The sequence below is a fragment of the Thamnophis sirtalis genome, unplaced genomic scaffold, assembly GCF_051295495.1.
Source record: "Thamnophis sirtalis isolate CommonGarterSnake01/CBP01778 unplaced genomic scaffold, rThaSir2_p1.2 scaffold_1, whole genome shotgun sequence".
NCBI classification, from domain to species: Eukaryota; Metazoa; Chordata; class Lepidosauria; order Squamata; family Natricidae; genus Thamnophis; species Thamnophis sirtalis.
Genome location: NW_028261381.1, coordinates 57,914,495 through 57,934,410, shown reverse-complemented (window position 1 = coordinate 57,934,410; position 19,916 = coordinate 57,914,495). Strand labels below are relative to the sequence as shown.

Here is a 19,916-nt window from a genome sequence, read left to right as displayed (position 1 = left end):
CAGAATTTCAAGTAGCATCTGCCTCATGAACACAAAGGGGTCTTCCACACTTCCTGCTTGTAAAATTACTCATCTTTTCTGGCTTCATATCTAAAGCCATGTTTTCTGAATTCCCAGTGCACACTATGCCTAATAGTCCTTCTGCTGCACTTCAGGTTGTTGTACTCCATCTGGTAAATGTACACGCTGGTGGGAGATTTCCCTCTTCACCGATGTTACTAGTTGTCCTCCAGAGACACTTTGCCATGGGCTGCTGAGTGTTGACTCCTTCTTCTGAAAGAACCTTCCCTGAATAGAAACCTTTGGGTTTCTACACCTTTGGGCTCATGAAATGGTGAGCTTTTTTTAATTTAACCAATTTCACATAAATGTAACGAGGCAGTGCTCAACTCTGCTTGATGTCCAATAGAGAAATAGCCTATCAAAATGCAGCAAGGCAGTGTCATGTTCTCTACCGTGATACCATTCACTGTAGTTCATGGCATATCCAGGAGCTGTAATGCTCGCTTGTGATACCCAGGGCACTGTTTCTCAACCACGGCAACTAGAAGACGTGTGGAATTCGACTCCCAAAATTGTCCAGGCAGTATGTAGGGCACCGATCCTCAAACTACAGCCTGCGGGTCGGAAAAGGCCCACCAATGCAAAGAATCTGGCCTGCGAAATGGTGGGATTCAGCCCCGCCCCACCCCTCACCATCAGCCTTATCTTCCAGCGAGCATCCACTGCAGATGCACTTCTGGTTACTTATTTCACTGGTTGAGCTGCACTTCTAATCACACCGCTGCTCCTGAAGGTAAGGCCAAAGGGTGCGGGGGAGTACCAGCTGACTGAGGGGTGATCTTGCCAGTGCAGCCACGTGATCCAGGGCCGGTGGGTGAGTAGGGGAGAGGCATGTTTAGCAAGGACAAAGGCAAAATAGATTGCTAAATTGGCCATGCCCACCCAGTCACATGACCACCTAGCCATGCCACCCAGTCACATGACAACCTAGCCATGCCCGCCCAGCCGGTCCAGCCCCCCAACAGTCTGAGGGACCATGAGTCAGCCCCATTTTAAAAGTTTGAGGACCCCCGATGTAGGGGAAGGTGTATTGAAGGGGTAGTTAGAGATTGGGTGAAACTAATAAGAGTGCTGCTGGCTTTCCCTTCTATGTTGACAGGATTTGAGGAGCGGGTTCCCCCCTACCAATAGATTGTGGAACACTGGGGTGCTTCTTGCCAGTTTTGACTTTAGCTCAAGTGATAGCAAGAACAGTGAAATAGTAGTGTTTCTTCCACATTTACTGTTGTAATGAAGCATTCATCAAGACCAAGCAACTCCTGCATGGAACAAGGGAGTGGACTAATGACCTTTATGGTCCCTTCTGAGTGTATGGTTCCGTGACATCTGTGTGTTCACTCATGCAAATGGAAACCATACCTTGTCCTAGCAGAAGTTGGCAGAATAAAGACGCTGGGGAATCCACCAGTCAAGGAACAGAGTAACTATGTTTCAGACAAAACACCTGGCCATCACCGCTGCCAAAGTGATAAACTCTGAACAGAATTTTTAAGGTTTCATTTTCAGCCAGGATTATCATAGGAGAAAAGCAGCGGAAGGCTGTCATGTAGAATTATCCCAAAAAGTAAAATCTCTTTTGCGTTGAATTTATCTCCTGATGATTCACAGACACCTTTATGTACTTTTCTTGGCGAGAGCAAGCAAGTAGTTTGCCCTTGTCTCTTTTTGCTATTTTTTCACGTTTTTTGGCTATGATTTCCCAACCTGTTCTATTTATATTTCTCAGCACTCCCCCAATCAAATACTAATTGGGCTGTAATATGTTTTGTATCCAAGCTCAGACATGACTGGCCAGCTACTGCTAATACTCTAACACCTTTATAACAAGAGGGGGCTTTTGTATGAGTGCTCACCGCTCATAGCATCCATAAAACTGGAAACTCAACCTGGCTTAAAGTAGATAAGTTATAAGGTGCAAGAGAAGAGAGTGAAGCATAGCAGGTAAGGCAGAAGGAAACTCTAGATATTCTTTTCTACACGAGTAATATAGCTTAGGAAAAGGAGGAATAAAACTTTCATTGATGCTACTGAAGCCTTGAGTACAGAAAACATACCTCCATATAGTAGAGTTCTTTTCACAAGAACTGGAGGATTTTTATTTTACCTGAAAGTATAAATGTCCTCCAGACCTTCTTCGTGGTCTAATGAAAACATGAGTTTTTTCACCATCTGGAGCCCTTCCTTTTGCTGTTTACTTAGACCCTTTCCTGGAAAAGAATTTCTGCTTCTGCTATTATGCGTCCCGGCAGATGCATTCTCATCTCTGTCTTCGTCATTCATTGGAAACGGCAAACTAAAGAAATAATTGAAAGCATTTTCAATTTACAACCCTGATTCGTTAGGAAACAAGTGAAATAAGTTTTCTATTTTTTTAAAAAAAAATAAGAACCTAAAAGGAAAATTGCAAACTGACGCTTTGAATGCATCTTTTGATATCACTAAAAAATAAAAATGTCATTGTCAAGTCATAGCAAACAATTGCTGCCGATAGGTATTGCCGGAGTATTAGTCATAGGAACACGATTGTACAATTTCTTGGTAGTTTTCAAATGTTAAAGAATTTGTTAAAATAAAAGTGCACATATTTTCTTCTATAAGGAATTTATTACGGCATCAGAAATTCTATTTTCTTCTCATTTTTATATTAATGCCAGCTGCAAATCTATATGTTATAGTAAATACTCTTAATAGCAACTGGTGAGACAGAAAATGTCCCATCATGATCAGTTCAGGATAATGAAAAAGGCCTTAAGAGAGAGAAGGAAATATATTTTCAACTGCTTTTAAGAAGACTGGATGGTGCTTCTTTATCACTTTTCCTTTCCCTTCTGTTCTCTATTGCACTTTAACTTATTCCTTTTCAAAATGTTTTCCTTCTTTTAAAAATTTCTTTAACAAAAAATTATATGCATAAAAACAAGATAAAAGAAAAGGATGCAATTAATATTGGACTAGTGATTATCTAGAAACACAGTCACATAACAGAAGCTTCAGGGAGAATATGATGAGCAGTAAAGCATTTAACCTTCCCTCTCCCAAAAAAACTGTGTCCCAAAGATGATAACTTTCCCCATGTCCAAGGTACCATTTAAGACGCAAAAAGAAAGACATGCAACTTATATAGGAGTCATTCCTGATTTTCTAGTAAAAACACAGCTGCCAAATGAAAGATGAAGCTTAAGTTCCCCTAACTCTTCAATTAAATATATATCTAAGAAGACTGGGTATTCTTGATTTGTCAGAAATGGCAACCTGATCCGTTGCATCTCACTGACTTATAGAAAATAAAACATAGACCAGAATGAGTTTCATTTTCTTTTTTAGGCTACAATTCTATTTATGCTTATTGAGAACTGAGTGCCACAGTGTGTCTTTTCTGAGCACACTGTATAATTCTGTATATTTAATATAACTGCCTATTATTTTCCACTACCTGGTGGCTTTTGAAGGTTAATATAATGTAAACATTATTATTAAGTGAACGCAATTCTCAGCATTATTTGAACTAAAACGACCTGTTTCACATACCTATGTAAGTGTGTAGGAGTCACCACTCCCCCCCCATACTTAAAAATCTAGGGACAGAAACAATTTCCATAACTGCCCATTTCCAGGCCTATATTAATAGCCAGAGGTGCCTGTATTTTGTACAAACAGGGAAAACAGTACAAAAATGTAAATAGGTGAGACATTTGATTTTCTGAATGCCAACTATATTTTTAAAACTTTAAAAAAAATTGTTTGAAAAAAGATAATTTGACCTGTTTATTCTGAAAACTAACCGTGCATTTCAAGTGCCAGGAAACAGACAGTTGGTTGACCTGTTATTCTAAGCACATGATTCATTTTGCTATGGCTTTCTGAATAAACTACAACTGATATAATATGCTAAGCCATAAGCAAGCAAATCACATTTGGCTTAGCCTGATGAATAAACCCAGCCACAGTTTATGTTCTCCATAACTCTTTCCCTCTTTGTAAATCTACTAAAAACAGAGTAAGGGTATGCAGAATAATCAATGTATGGAAATTCATTTAATTTACATATATAATTTGCCAAGATCAGCTTTCCTGAATTCAAGATTTGTTTGTTTTTATTGTACCTGGGACTGGTTATGGCAAGCTGCAGTAGCTATTCCACAAGAGAAAAAAAGCACACGGAGCATGTTTTCTTGAATGCTTTCCAATCCTTTCACCAGGAGGGGCCATTTCCTCCTGTGTAATTAACTCTACACCTTAACACTGTGGTTAAGTGAATCTAGCTTCCCCACTGACTTTGTCAGAAGGTTGCATAAATGATCACACTGCAACCGTCATAAATATGCACCGCTTGCCAAGCATCTGAATTTTGATCATGTGACCATGGGGATGTGCAGTAGTCATAAGTGTGAAAAACTGTCAAAAATCCCTTTTTTCAGTGCCGCTGTAACTTCAGACGGTCAGTAAACGAACTGTTGTAAGACTAGGACTACCTGCAATAAAAACATTAAGACTGCTTAAGTTAAGAGTAGGAATACATTCTTTTCTGGTTATGATTTTTCACAGTTCTTTCATCACTCACAAAAATTGAAGGGAGATGCCAGTTTTTTTCAAGTTATTTATGATAATATCCAGTTGATCTTCACTGAAGGGAGTCCCAAGATCAGTAAAAACCTCAATATGCCGTTTGTCATATTTTTTTCCTCTAAAAAGTAAAAAAATGTAACATTTCAATTACATGATTATCCACATGGAATACTGTGCTTCCTAACAAAAAGTAGTCTTATACTTCTAATGATGTCAGTCCATGTGCTTCAAATCTTAAAAAGTCAATATAAAATATGTTTAATTAATACCATATTCTCTGACTGTTGTTAATCATTGTCTGGAAGGGTAGAATAAGAAATTGTCAAAATATTAAACAACTAGTGAAAGAAAACAAAACATGTTCTTACAGCCTGTAACATGAACTACTAACTTCTAGTTATTGTAAATCAGGATAGCTGAACCCAGGTGAATGAATACTCCTCATCCTGACAATTTCCAAAAACATTTTGAGTTCACTTCCCAAAATTCCCATCCAAATGTTAGCACATTGTCACAGATCCCTTGGGCAAGACATTAATCTGATTGGCCGCTTTGTAAGATAAGATACTTCTCATGTTCAGTTCATGTTTTGAAAAAAATAAAAAAGTTTATTATTTAAGCAATTTCCAGGGTTTTTCTTGAATCTGTGAACAATGATTATGAGGAACCACTTATTGTGAGGATTCTCTCATTGCTCCCATTGACCAAGTGGGCTTATTTTTAACTTGAGGGAGATGCTCACAAAGAAAGTGAAATTTCTCAGGCATTTTATTAGGCAGCGTATTATGTTTAAGTGGCCTAATAAAATGCCTGAGAAATTTCACTTTCTCTGTCAGCAGCTCTCTTTTTGTGATGATGAATTAGCTTTGTTCAATAGCATGTATAATTTCTTAACAAATATAAAATGCTGTATCCGTCTCCACTTCATCTCATTTGCTATTCTAACTATGGAAGAATGCTGTTACAGCAGTTTTCAGAATTCTTAAATACAGCCATATACTTACATTGTTTCTTTCTGAAGCAAATCCATCGACACAATCAGCGCATCAAGAACTTCAGTATGTTAAGAAAAGATATTTTTTTTTAAATGAAACATTTCAAAATATGCTGACCAGGATTTGTTATGCAACATTTATTGAGGGAAATTTTGCTCAGCTTCACAATCCCCAGCTTTGGTGGCTACAGCTTCTGACATCCTTCAGCTAGCATAGACATTGGGAAAAGCAAAAGTAGTATTTTTCAAGTAAGCAGAATTGTTAATATGTACAGTAAAGCAGGCCTTATGGATGGGATGTCTGGGATGGAGAGAATATTTAATTCTTCTTCCTGTATGTAGCTGTTATTATTTTTGTTTCCATAATATACAGGAGAAAAGATAATTCAAATGTAATTTAGTACCACAACATAGTACAGAAACGTCAGAATTTCCTCATTGGGCAAAGGAGCTACAATGCTTGTATTGAACCTCTTCCTCTAGATTTACCTTTTTTCTCTATCAAAGGAAAAATCTGATGAGCATGCAGTAAATAAAACCAATGTTTATGAGACAAAAAGAGTAGGTTTCATGAGTGTCTAAGAACATGTATGGAATTGTAGACTGAAAATGCTATAATTTAACATTCTACCAACAGTGCAGTAAAAAAATGTTGTGAATGAAGGCAAATATACATGTCCTAGGATAATGTTACAGGATCCAATCTGGGTCTGTCACTGAGACCAGAGGTTTAATCTTCCAAGTTTTCAGACTCATACTGGAGCCCATCTTCAGGGAACTTTGGTTCTATCAGAATGTGTGCTTTGGGCTATTCTGTGTGTAGTATTTTTATGGTGCCTGTTTTTTTGTGTGGCTTTTATTTGTTGATTGAGGTGTTGATCACCAGCTATTAAATTGTTGCCTGTTTTGTTTCTGGATCTGGGTATCCACACATCACCCAGTAGCTACCATACAAGGACAAATCATGCACTGCAAAGATCACTTGGAGGTAGGACAGGGGGTGGGTTCCGGCTGCTGCTACTGCCGGTTTGCTCAGGGATGCACTGTGCGTGTGCATGATGCGCACTACACGTGCATGCATAGTGCTAAAAAAATGCTTCTGCGCATGTACAGAAGCAAGATGGCGACGCCTATGGTGCTGCCGAGAGAACAGGTTTGGGGGCGTTGCAGGCCGAGTTACTACCTACCTACTCGGTTGAACCGGTCCAAACCGGTAGGAACACATCTCTGAGGTGAGAGATAGTTCTAATATAATCTACTGGATCCCCTATATTTAAGACAAACAGGGAGGAAGCTAACCACCAGATTGCAAGAACACAAGCCAGCATTCAGATGAAGAGGGTTCCACCACAAAATCGCAGAGGACAAAATTGCGCTCGACGAAAACGCGCATTTGACGTCATCACAGTGCGACGAAAACATCGCGCTGTGATCGAAAAATGTAAAAATAAAGCTAAAACCTTACCCTAACCCCCCCAAACCTAACCCTAAACCTAACCCTTAACCTAACCCTAAATCTAACCCTAAAGCTAACCGTTAACGTAACGCTAAACCTAACGCTAACCCTTAACCTAACGCTAAACGTAACCCTAACGCTCTAAATCTAACCCTAACCCTTAACCTAACCCTAACCCTAACCCTTACCTTTATGTAAATCGGCTTGCTTTAATTTTAATTTTATTTCAATTTTTAATTTTTTTCGTCACGCTGTGATGACGTCACATGCGCGCTTTCGTCGAGCGCGATTTTGTCCTCCGCGGTTTTGACGGGTCATGGATGAAGAGACCCCAAACTCATTGGTAGCCTCACATTGCAATGAACAAGGACATACATTCAATTTCAGCCAACGACTTAATAGCCCGCCGTCAATACCCCAATCAACACATAAAACACACACACAACCACATAAACACTACATATCAAATAGCCCAAAGCATACATTCGAGTACACAGAAGTTCCCTGAGGATGAGTCCAGCACAAGTCTGAAAACTTGAAAGACTAAATCTCTGGTCCTGCTAACCGACTCAGATTGGATCCTACAAAACAATATCAATGTCTATTTAATATAAAGGTTTCAGATTTTGTTTGTTTGTTTAAGTAATAGAAATTCTTTGTACAAATATATGCTGGACAACCATCTTCAGAGTTCAAAAAAGATACTGTCGCCTTGTTCAGAGCCCAGTGAAGTCAAGTTTTGTATATCTTCCAACAAATCAAAATCCGGAAGTATCAAGTGTCTATGCACAGTGATATGCTGGTACTGGTCCCCACTTGCAAGACTATTGGAAGTCCTCTCGGTACCAAATAAAACCAAAGAAACTTCATCTTTATTCTCAGCAAATACCTACAGGTGATTGAAAAATGAAAGGCAAATACAAGGGAGCAGTGTAGACTTTACCACAAAATCCTTCATTGCTACAGCTTCATTTCCTCATTTTATCTGCATCACATTATATATAAGCTTTCATGCTCAAATGCCAGTATATTGGGAGGATGGAGAGTCAATATGTTGAAACAATTTTTTAATCTAAATAATATATTTAAAAAGTCTGATCTTATTGGGTAAGAAGTGTTTAAAAACAACAACGCTCATCAGCTTCTGGGTTGTAAAACAACACATTGCCTTCTTTCTGCATCAAAAGACTAATAAAATAAATAATGTGTTAGGATGTGAAAGAAGGTATCTTCTTAAGTTTTAGCTTCATTTACTGTATATTTCAGCTTTAGGTAACTCTGGGGAATGAGATACAAATGCTACAGTAGAAGAAATGTTCATGAAGCACATGCACCTCCCTCTCAAGTGGCTGAAAAATGTCAATTTCCCAGCAGTACTTCACATCATTAAACCAGAAGAGGCTTGAAGCTAGGTTTGAACCAGGGCTTTCAAGTACTGAACCGTAACATACATCCAGTTGTACTGTGCCATATCACCCTAATAAACATATTTTCAGCTAAGATCTGCAAAAAATGTGCAAGAGCTTCATGCAAGAAATGCGCAAGACAGCCTTTTCTCCAATTTGCCTTCCACCCTCTAAAGTGGAATACTGATACTGAGGTTTTCCCAACATCATGGCATCCATGGCAATAGTGTTCCTTGACTCTCTAGAACAGGGGTGTCAAACTCACGCCATCATGGTGGAGTCACATGATGTATCGGGACTTTTTCTCCCTTTGCTAAACCAGGCAGGGACTTGGCCAGCACGTGATGCATCCGGTCTGCAGGTCAGGAGTTTGACGGCCCGGCTCTAGAACAACTCATTGATGGCTTCCAAAAGTGGGAGCACATAGCAAAGTTACATCTATTACAGATGGCACTTTGCACCAGCAGGGTTGGATAGAATGTATAAAGATAGATCAGCCAAATATTGGAAATGTAACCAAACACTGGGTTTGTATTACCATATGTGGTGGCCGTGTCCCAAAACTAAAAAATACTCGTCAAAAATATATATCTGGTTGGAAAAAATAGCAAAGAAGAATATTGAACTGAGACCCATTTCTGTTGGGCATTTTACTGGAAAAATACGACAAAAAGACTATATATTTTATTCTACACGTACTGACCGTGACTAGGATTGTAATTGCACAACAGTGGAAGTGTGAGGAGATCCCGTCAGACGAGAGAGTGATTCAGAAAATAATGGAACGTGCAGAAATGGACAGATTAACACTTATTATCAAGGATAGAGAAAAAACTGAATATTTTTTGACGTGGGATGTATTTTATCAATGGCTAGAGAACAGAAACAGAAGTTAGGAAGGAGGAGATATAAGAAGAGAAAATGTTGCCCTGGAGATAAGTTTATGAAGACATTATTGTAATTATCTTGATATATAGTTGTATTATAAATGTTACTGTAATGAATATAAAAACAAAAATGTGGCCTATGAACTCTCAAATAATTGTACCCAGTTCACACACTGTTTGATGGAAATGAAAAGTATTATAAATAAAATAAATAAAACATTAAAAAAAGAAGCCATCTATTACAGAAACAAAAATTTAAACAGACTTGCAGTCTGTAGTGATTTCTTGTTTATAACTTAAATCATTATTGGTGTCCTTCTTTTACCTGTCTCTGCACAAACATTGTCATCACTTTCTTGGCTTGTTCAAAAGGAGACTCTTCTCCAGGAGCGGAATTGCTCATTGAGAAACCAACATCCATGCATAGCACCACAGCCGTCTTTGGGGGGGGGGGGGGGAGGCACAAACATAGACAGAATAAGATTAGTGACAAGTAGATGACACAATGCAAACACCTACACTTAGTCCTTGTTTAGCGAGCACAATTGGGACGGGTAACTCGGTTGTTACCTGAAGCAGTTGTAACTGCTTGTGATCTTACTTTAACTTTCTTTTGCCTCAGAGACTTGCAAAGGCGATAATGCAGGCACTGGTCACAATGTTATTTTTCCATCACCATCGTAACGGCGAACAGTTGTTATATGAGGCAATTGCTAAACAAGGGGTGTATTAGTGTTTGCTGTATCTTATTTATGGTGCGCAATGGAATTTTCTTGAGTAACAATATTTTAGATATATACATGCCAGGTACAAAAAGCCCAGGTCCATAGTGAAGGTTCAATTAAACTGATTTATTGCTAAAAGGCCTATGCTATTCTCAACTAATGGTTAGCATCTGCTTGGAATTAGATAAGAGTCAACAGAATTCAAGGGGGGTTGGACTTAGTCTACTTGTGAGTATGTAGGGATTCTTGGCTGATCCTTCTCTTAACTCTGCCCTCAGGTTCTGCCATTGGTTATCCTCTAATACAGTCCCATTGCAAAGAAAGGTATAGCGCTATAAGCAATCTCCTGAAAGTAAACACGGCACCTGCGAGATGTACTTCTGAGAAAATATTCACCTAATTGTTCTATCAAACTATACAATAGTTTCAAAATGTTTATCTGTATCAGAAAAAAGACCATAGAAAAATAAACTAAAAGATTTTTAAAGGATGATAAAAATCTATTCCATAATCTTTGCCGAATCAATTTTATTGCCATCGGAATAAAATGTTGTTTAATGTGAAACAGCAAAAGTAAACATGGAATATTTCATTTCAGAGGAAGAAATTTTTTTAAAAAAAACACTTTTCTTTATCTCTGCCTAGTTCTTTTTTTCCCCGCCTTAGGATGACCTTATCCCAATGCAAATTTTGTAATGTTGCGCCCACAGGGAATTATTTACTAGAAACAGAAGAGGAACAAAAATGAAATATGCTGTATATATGAAGATAAAAGGCCTGGGAAAGTCAGATAATGCTGCATTTGCAAAACATTCCACCTTTCTTCTCTTTCACAAATGTGAATAATGTTCTCTTTTAAAAACATACTATCTTTAATCTTTATTTATTTATTATTTATTAAAGAAATCACTACTCAAAATTCAAAAATTCTTCTGAATGTTTTTTGCTCAAATTTAAATGTACTACTTATAATACATTATACCTGTATTATTTTTAAAATCCTGTTGACTTAACTTAAACGGTTAAATTACAGGTAGTCCTCGACTTACAACAGTTCATTTAGTGACTATTTGAAGTTACAGGAATTGAAAAAAAGTGAATAATGACCATTTTTCACACTTATGACCTTTGTAGCATCTCCATAGTCGTGTAATTAACATTTGGATGCTTTTGACTACTGACTCACATTTTTGATGGTTGCCAGTGTCTAGGAGTCATGTGATCCCCTTTTTCAACCTTCTGACAAGCAAAGTCAGTGGGGAAACTAGATTAAGTTAACAACCATGTTACTAATTTAACAATTGCAGTGATTCACTTAACAAATATGGCCAAACAAAAGTTGTAAAATGGGGCAAAATGAGGCAAAACTCACTTAACAAATTTCTCACTGAACAACATACATTTTGGGCTCAATTTTAGTTGTAAACTGAAGATTATCTATATTTGGGGTACCAATAATGAACCACTAAAATAAAAGACAGCACTAGCCTTAAATATCCTAGTTCAAATCTCATCTCCTCCTCTATGGAAAATGATAGCTCATGGATATGGATAGCTAATCCTACTCTGTTTATCCCAGTTGCTGTTTTGGCTCAATTAGTGTGTGACTTTCATAGCAGAGGAGTTAAAACACAAATTAAACAAATTAAAATCCCTGTACAGTTAAACTAGTCTCATCAGTGACAGGATTTAAAAGCAGTTTCCTACAAATAAATATTGAAGCTGCTGCCCCAAACTGGTTTTTAGCCAGAAAGATTCTCCAAAACGAATGCACCAATACATTGGAACATTACAAAGTCCCTTGAGTTGACTGCTATTCTACATCCTAAAATTAATTTCATGCTTGAACCTAATCAGGTTTTGGTACTGAAACTGCCATGCTAAGATGGCATTTGCCAGAAGAAAAAACAAAGTACACCATAGCTAATTATATAGGACATCCCAAACTTCTTTTAAAAAATAGCCTCTCCACTCAGCCTCCCTCCTCACCAACAGGATAATTGGAATTACCTAAATAGTTCTTGTTCTCAATGTGGTCTGATTCTGATAAAAATGAAGGATTGGTTCTTTATGGCTTTAACCCTAAACGTTAAAATGGTCTTTAAGTGGGTATCCTTTTAAGTGGGTAGAATCTTTATCAGAATGATCAAAAGGGTACAAAAGCAGATGCTTTCAAGTTCGGCTTTTAGCTCTGCCTGAGGCTAGTTTGCCCCAAAGGCCATCCTTCTGGACCCCTTTAGATGACTCACCCAGCTCCAATCTATTCATTTCAATCCCACCCTTTCAATTCCAGGCTTTCTTACTTTTCCTAGGAGCTGGTCATCTACCCCATGTTGCCTACATTTGTGTGTATTTGTGCATGCATGTGTCTGTGCATGCGCGTGCATATGGACATGCACCTTCAAATCAGCATTGACTCCTAGGACCACTCCAGTTTTCTTGACAAGGTTTTCAGAAGTGGTTTGTCTTTGTCTGCTTCCTAGGGCTGAGAGGCAGTGACTGAAACATGTGTTACCCAGCTGATTTTGTTCCTGAGATGGAAACAGAATTGAGTCTTCTGTTTCTAGCCTGATGCTCAAGCATCATACTCCTGAATGGTTCTCAGCTTTCCTTTCTGGGGCTAAGAGAAACTGGCACATGGACACCAGATGGCTCTGGTGCTTAAGAGAGGACTAACTAGAATATGGCAGTCTGCAAATGCTTGGGGGTGGGTGGGGGGCGGTGGAGATATCTTTGACCCAGAGTTGACTCCTGATGGCTGTCTGGACCAGTCCCTGAGGCTTTCTTGACAAGAGTCCAGAAGTGATTTACCACTGCCTGCTTCCTGGGGCTGAAAGAGAGGGAGCAGCCCAAGATCACCCAGCTGCTTTGTGCAGGCATTTATAGACACCCTGACCGCTAATCTTCCAGGTCTAAATCCGGTTTCTCAAGTTACCTTTGCCCGCGACATCCTACAAAGTTCTCACGGTCTTCCGCCACAATCCCGGCGCCTCTTCCTTGTCGCCTTGCTTTACGGCAGCGAAACTTGTCCCGCCTTCTTCCGGACTGAGAATAAAGACAACAGCGACGCTCGATGGCGGAGCCTCGATTAAGAGAAGCTGCAGCGGCTGGGAAAGGAAGTAGCCGGAAACTCTTAGTTTCTTTATCAGAAGCCCTATTGTAAGAATCTATGCATCAGTGTTTGTTTCATGAAATCTTTGGAGGACATTTTACCTCCCACAATCCTTATTTGCATAATATTGTACTGGTGATTGGAAACCCTTGCTAACAGACACCCATTACATTTGTAATAGTCATCATGCAAATCATTGAAACTGGTGAATTTACATGCAGTGTAGATATTAATGTCCAATTAATTTCATTTGGATGAAAGGCAACATCTCCATGAATGCCTCTGGTGCAGGTAAGAATAAGGGGGCAAATGGCAAAGTCTGTCATCTCATGCACTTAGTCTTGGCAGTATTTGTGATAATGCCACTGTGGTGCTCTTATTTTGGCATTGCTAGTTTCTTGCAAATATTACTGAAAATCTTTTTTCAGATTAAGCTCAAATCTTGGGAAGTTTCATGAACACATCCAGGAAGGGTTTTTTTTTTGTTACAGCAATCCAGAAACGCTTAACCATTTCCTTCTGTTCTTTGGATGGGAGGGTGCAAGTGTGCAATTTCTTAATTTAGCATACAACACTAAAGACTAGGAGTCTCTAAGAGCTAACTAGGTCTCTCCTAAAAGTAGTTTTTTGAAGCAACCTGTGGTTACCATTTGGAGACAGACAGTCTAAGTAAAGAACTGAAGGTGGACCTCCTACAGGTCAACATACCCATGTTTTGTAGCCATTGCATTATTCTAGGTCCCCCCCCCCCTTAATCTAGGCTACAGCCTTGGTTTTCTTAGTGGACTTGCTTAATTTTTTTGGATGTAGTTAATCTAAGATGCAGCCTTGGATTCCTTAATGGACTTTCTTAATGGACTTTTTTTTTCCTGGCCCAGTGAAGATTGGGTAGGTACAATTCCTTACAGTTCTGAGATGTAACTGGGCCAGTGTACAGGAAATTCTTGACTTACAACTATTTGCTTAGCAACCATTCAAAATTACAACTGCCCTGGAATTAGTGACTTACAACCTGTTATCACATTTATCACCATTGTAACATCCCCATGGTCATGTGATCAAAATTCAGGCACATACTGTATGATAATTGAAGTGTTCCATGATTGCCATGCCCAACCTCTTCATCTGGCTTTCCACAAGCAAAGTCAATAAGGGAAGCTGGATCCACTTAATGACTGCCTGATTCACTTAACAATTGCAGCAATTTCCTTAACAAGAAAGATAATAAACTCAGGTGCAAGTCATTTAGCAAACACGTTGCTTAGCTACAAAAATTCTGGTCCCAGTTGTGATTGTTAAGGTGAGGACTACTTATAAAGTTAAATATAAGACATGGAACAAACTATTGTGGCTTAGTACTGTACAGTAAAAATGATTCTAGCTGTGGTTAATATATGCAGTATTATGTATTGAAATTTTTTTATACATGTTTTCCCCTTACTATGGCCAATAGGAATATTTCCGGTTTCAGCTCAGTCTTTTTTCCTGTAATTTCTTCTAACCACTTCTTTACTTTGAGCCAATAGTCCCTGGCTTTGAGGCATGTCCACCACATATGATAGAAAGTTCCATGTTTATAGCTGCATCTCCAACATTCAGGTGAACGCTTTGGAAACATTTTGGCCAATCTTGCCAGGGGTAAATGCCAATGATAAAACATTTTGTACAAGTTTTGTAGGCTGCTGACCTTGTTAATTTGTAATTTTTCTCCCATAATTTTTCCCAATGTTCTATAACCAAAAAATTTAGCCCAACTTAGCATCGTCTCTTACTGTTTCTTCCTCCATTTTAAATCTTAAGAAATAATTATATGCTTTGGTAATCATTCCCCCTCCTCCCCTGTAATATTTTATCTAATTCCTGTTGTTCCCTGCAGAAGCCATATTGTTCTAAATCTTGTTTGTATCTTGCCCTAAGTTGCAGGTATGCTGCCATCTTATCTCTATTGCTTGGCTCTTTAACTCTTGGTCAGATTTTAATTTCCCTTGCTCATCCAATAATTCTTTGTATCTCACTATCTTGTTTACGTCGAATATATTAGGGTATATCATTGCCTCCATAGTTGATAGCCAGATTAGAATTTTCATATAATGGTTTTTCTTAATTTTCTCCCAGACGTATAGTAGGGCATCTCTTACTAGGTGTCTCTGGAAATATGAGTGTGTTTTGTTTTTCCTCTCCCAGATAAATGTGTGCCAGCCAAGTTGAAGGTTGTGACCCTCTATTGTTAGTATCATTTTATTATCTAGGTTTATCCAATTTTTAAGCCAAGTCATGGCTGCCGCATGGTAATAAAGTTCCCAATTTGGGAGTCCAAAACTTCCCTTATTTCTGCTATCTTGCAAAAGTTTTAATTTTATACAGGATTTCTTCTCCAACTAAATAAATTTTAGTGTTATTTTATTCTTCCAAAAACAAAAAATTCCTTAATTTTATTGGTACCATTTGAAAGAGAAACAGGATTTTAGGTAATATATTTTTTTTTATTGTGGCAATTCTTCCAATTAATGATAGTTGTAATTTCACCCAGTTGTCCAGATCTTTTTGTATTTGTTGTAATAATGTATTACAGTTATCCTCTCTTATAAAAGAGCATTTTGCCGTTAACCAAATTCCAAGGTATTTCACTTTCTTAGCTGCTTCAGACCTCAGTTAATAAACATCTATGCTATTATCCTGTCCAATCAACTTTCCTCTTTCAGACTTCTTTGTTATGTTAACTATAAAAGGGGATGTAAGCTAAAGATTGGGGTTCCCTCTTTGAATGAAGAATCCCTTTTGTCTGAATATTCTGATAAATTGTCATAAAATGATGTTCCTGCCTCGGTTTGTCTCATTGGAAAATATGCACACTGAGGCATGAGCCTGAAAAAGCATATTTGGCCATCACTGAGCTTGCTTGTTTTCTTGCAGATGTTTCATTACCCAAGGTAACATCATCAGTGCTAGTGTTACCTAGTTTGGGTAATAAAACATCTGCAAGAAAACAAGCAAGCATAGGGAGCACTAAGGAACCCTCATGTCAACCCTGAGCTACAAATATTCTCCTTTATTAGTATTGTATTGTATTGTATAGAGGTGAAACTCGAAAAATTAGAATATCCTGCAAAAGTTCATTTATTTCAGTAATGCAACTTAAAAGGTGAAACTAATATATTAGATAGACTCATTACATGCAAAGCAAGATAGTTCAAGCCGTGATTTGTCATAATTTGAATGGCCTTTTCCTGACAATCCTCTCCAGGCTGCGGTCATCCCTGCTGCTTGTGCACCTTTTTCTTCCACACTTTTCCCTTCCACATAACTTTCTATTAATGTGCTTTGATACAGCACTTTGGGAACATCCAACTTCTTTTGCAATTACCTTTTGAGGCTTTCCCTCCTTATGGAGGGTGTCAATGATGGTTTTCTGCACAACTGTCAGGTCATTAGTCATTCCCATGATTGTGATTCCTACTGAACAAGACTGAGAGACTAAAGGCTCAGGAGCCTTTTGCAGGTGTTATGGCTTAATTAGCTAGTTAGAGTGGGACACTTTGAGCCTAGAATATTGCACCTTTTCACAATATTCTAATTTTCTGAGATTGTGGATTTGGGGTTTTCATGAGCTATAAGCCATAATCATCACAATTATGACAAATCACGGCTTGAACTATCTTGCTCTGTATGTAATGAGTCTATCTCATATATTAGTTTCACCTTTTAAGTTTACATTACTGAAATAAATGAACTTTTGCACAATATTCTAATTTTTTGAGTTTCACCTGTATACTGCCAGGAAGAATACATGATATTAAACATTTTTAGATTGTACCATTTCTAAACTTACATAAAGTTTAGAAATTCTCCAAGATGAAGGAATCATGGATTTTGAAGGAACCCTTGCTCATTTCCACTGACAAGTGTGATCGCCACAAGGCCCAATTTTGCCACACCCAGGTCTGAAGCAAGAGCACTCATCACTAAACTTTCAAATGAAAAAACAGTAATTTTCTTGCTATATCCCTCATTTCAAGAACTGCAGTTGTGGCCTGAATCTGTATGAATGGATTCTGTGTGATGTCAAATAAGCCACTTCCTCCATGTTGAAGCAATGTATTCATTTGACACTCTTAGCTGAAGCTTGCTCCGGGTGGAAATAACATAAGCAGATGAAGATGTGGATAGTTTTTGATGTGGTGGAAACATTTTACTGAAATAAATCATACCAAGGAACTCTCCAGAAAGTAATTATGTTCTGAGATTTGTAAAGATGTTTTGAGAAAAGGCTAGCCACACATAAGAATCAGGAAATATAACATAGCTGAGTAAAATTCCATTATATTTGCAGGGGGTTGTGTGGAAGAGCTGTAGCTTAGTGGTGGAACCTTTGTTTTATATGTAGAAAGTTCCAATTTAATCCCAAAACAAATCTCACAGATTAGGTAATTATTATTTTTCTTTGCTAGTGGCCTATAAAGAATTTGAATAAAGATGGTTTACTCAACCTAACCTAGAGAGTAAAGCATATTTTTATTAGGAAGAAATGTACTATTTACCAAACATCAGGGTAGTCTCCCAGGTTAAATTGTTTTTTAAAAAAACCAAGAGTTTCCAATCATATATTTATTTTATCTTATGCGCCATATTTCACATTTGGTCAAAAATTATCCCCAAAGAAATCTGTGTTATCTCAAGTTCAAAATTTATTGCAAATCAGCAGAGAGCCCCAAAAATCAAGTGCAAGCTAAGTAAACATATGGTTTAATTAAACATGGTTTAATTAAATTTCTTGGGAGTAACACAGTTCTCTGGAAATAAATTGGGAATTATCCTTCCTGAAACTTTATTTTATTTATATTTCATATTTCTTAACTGCTCATCTCTCCTGGATTTATTTTAAAATTTATTTTCCCAAGAGTTAATTCTTTTTAAAAGGTAAAGAGGGTTTCACCCTCTCCCGAATATACTTCCAAACTGAGAATAATGAACCAGATTCAAAGTTGGCTGGTTAAAGTATCTTTTTAATTTAACAAATGACATTGTTCATATTTTTTAAAAAAATCACAGATTCTTCTGGTTCTGAAGGAGTCACAAAGAAGTGTCATTTCTTCCTGTTCATCCTAATGTGACTTAACCTGTTTTAATATCACTGAAAATGAATGAAAGTGAAATTAAATCCAAAGTTTTGAAAGACTTTGAAAGAGTAGCAGATTACTACTACCCCCACTCTACTTCTTTAAATAAAGTAAACCTTCAGAAGTAAATCTGAAGAAAAATGTAGCAGAAAGAAGTTACAGAAAGACAGCATACATACATCTAAAGCAGTTTAATACAAGTGAAATGAGGAGATGTTACACTTTGGGGCCATTGTTCAAGAACGAGGAGACCTGCTTCCCCAAAGCAAAATTATGAAATCACCCACTACATATATTCAGCTATTAAGCCTCTTGGGACATTCCAGCAAAATAACAGATGGGTGATACAGTACAGATGTAACATTTATAATAGTTGTCATAGCAAAATAGTTCAGCCAATTTAACTGAAAGATATAACTATGGAAATCTGATGTAAATGATAGTAATGAGTATTAATGGATCGAATACAACAATATGGCTCCATATTCGCAGCAAGATTTTTTTTTTGCTGTAAAAAATTATTAGCACATGTTTATTTTCAAAAGTTTATTCATTACCATTGTCTTTTAAGCATTTATTTTTTATTTTTTTAAAATACCAAACTATTTCAATCGTGGAAAGAATGGAGTGGTAATATCATAGGCTTTATCTAGCCAGTGCTACCAACAGATGTTTGTTGTTGTTGTTGTTGTTGTTGTTTTGACAACTTGCCAAAAATTGCTCCTGAGAAAATAATTTGCCTGGACAGAATGTAGCAAAAAGGTCTTTAAAAAAAAAAATGTTTCTCCATAATGTTACATCAGTATACACTCAAAATGTGAGCAAAGGAAGGAAAGAACATTGTGCTTCTTCAATTATAGCATGGCTTTTAATAGACAGTCAGATTTGCAAACATTTCGTAATAGTAGGCAAACAAAAAATTGTTACGAGAAAAAGACTGTATGGTTTGGACAGACATTAAATAGACTAATACAATGGCACCACCAATTGGGCACAGCTTTCTTTACTTCACAGAAGACAATAGGTCTGTTCTGAAGTAGGATGGCTATTAATGCATATACTAGAAAACAATGTATAATACAGGTAAATTCTGCATCATAGATAGCTCCACATTCTATGGTATTTGCCCCACAGAAATGGCTAGATTGAATAGGTTGTGTAAATTCTGACATCAGTTCTACAGCTTATATAAGCATGTACTCATGATGTATCTCATGACTGGTAATTTGAGGTGAGAAAGTCTGGTAGATATATAGGTTTTGAAGAGGTAGGCTCTCTCACAAAACGTTGGCTGGTTGTCCATACACAAATGCCATCGAGGATAAATCAGTTACAAAACACAGAAGTACCAATATTCCACCTACTACTTTTTGTATCTGCCCTTTCAGGCAGTTCCCTAATTTTTGTTTTATTTGCTTGTTTTGCGTAGGTAGGTGGAACTTTCACAGTAAGCAGTGGAAGTAAGCTGCCCATTGTTTTCAGTAAGTAAACATATGGGCCTTATATTTAGAAAAAGTCAACGTAGCACGCTGATGCTTTATTGCATACCCAACTTCTTAAGCAATTTATTTTTTAAAAATCATGTGGGCA

The 19,916-nt window shown here is 37.5% G+C and overlaps 1 protein-coding gene across 4 annotated transcripts in view; it reads right to left on the bottom strand.

The window, feature by feature from the left end:
- Positions 1-13,111, bottom strand: part of XRCC5 (X-ray repair cross complementing 5) — a 77,179-nt gene extending 64,068 nt beyond the window's left edge. For all 4 annotated transcript variants that reach the window (XM_087712430.1, XM_087712433.1, XM_087712442.1 and 1 more), the window contains exons 1-6: positions 13,033-13,111; positions 9,698-9,811; positions 7,785-7,968; positions 5,634-5,682; positions 4,625-4,747; positions 2,168-2,356 (exon numbers count right to left, since the gene is read on the bottom strand). In XM_087712430.1, coding sequence (XP_087568556.1) covers positions 2,168-2,356; positions 4,625-4,747; positions 5,634-5,682; positions 7,785-7,968; positions 9,698-9,811; positions 13,033-13,047 — 674 coding nt within the window. In that variant the 5' untranslated portion in view covers positions 13,048-13,111. The remainder of the gene's footprint in view (positions 1-2,167; positions 2,357-4,624; positions 4,748-5,633; positions 5,683-7,784; positions 7,969-9,697; positions 9,812-13,032) is intronic.
- Positions 13,112-19,916: the final 6,805 nt, after the last annotated feature.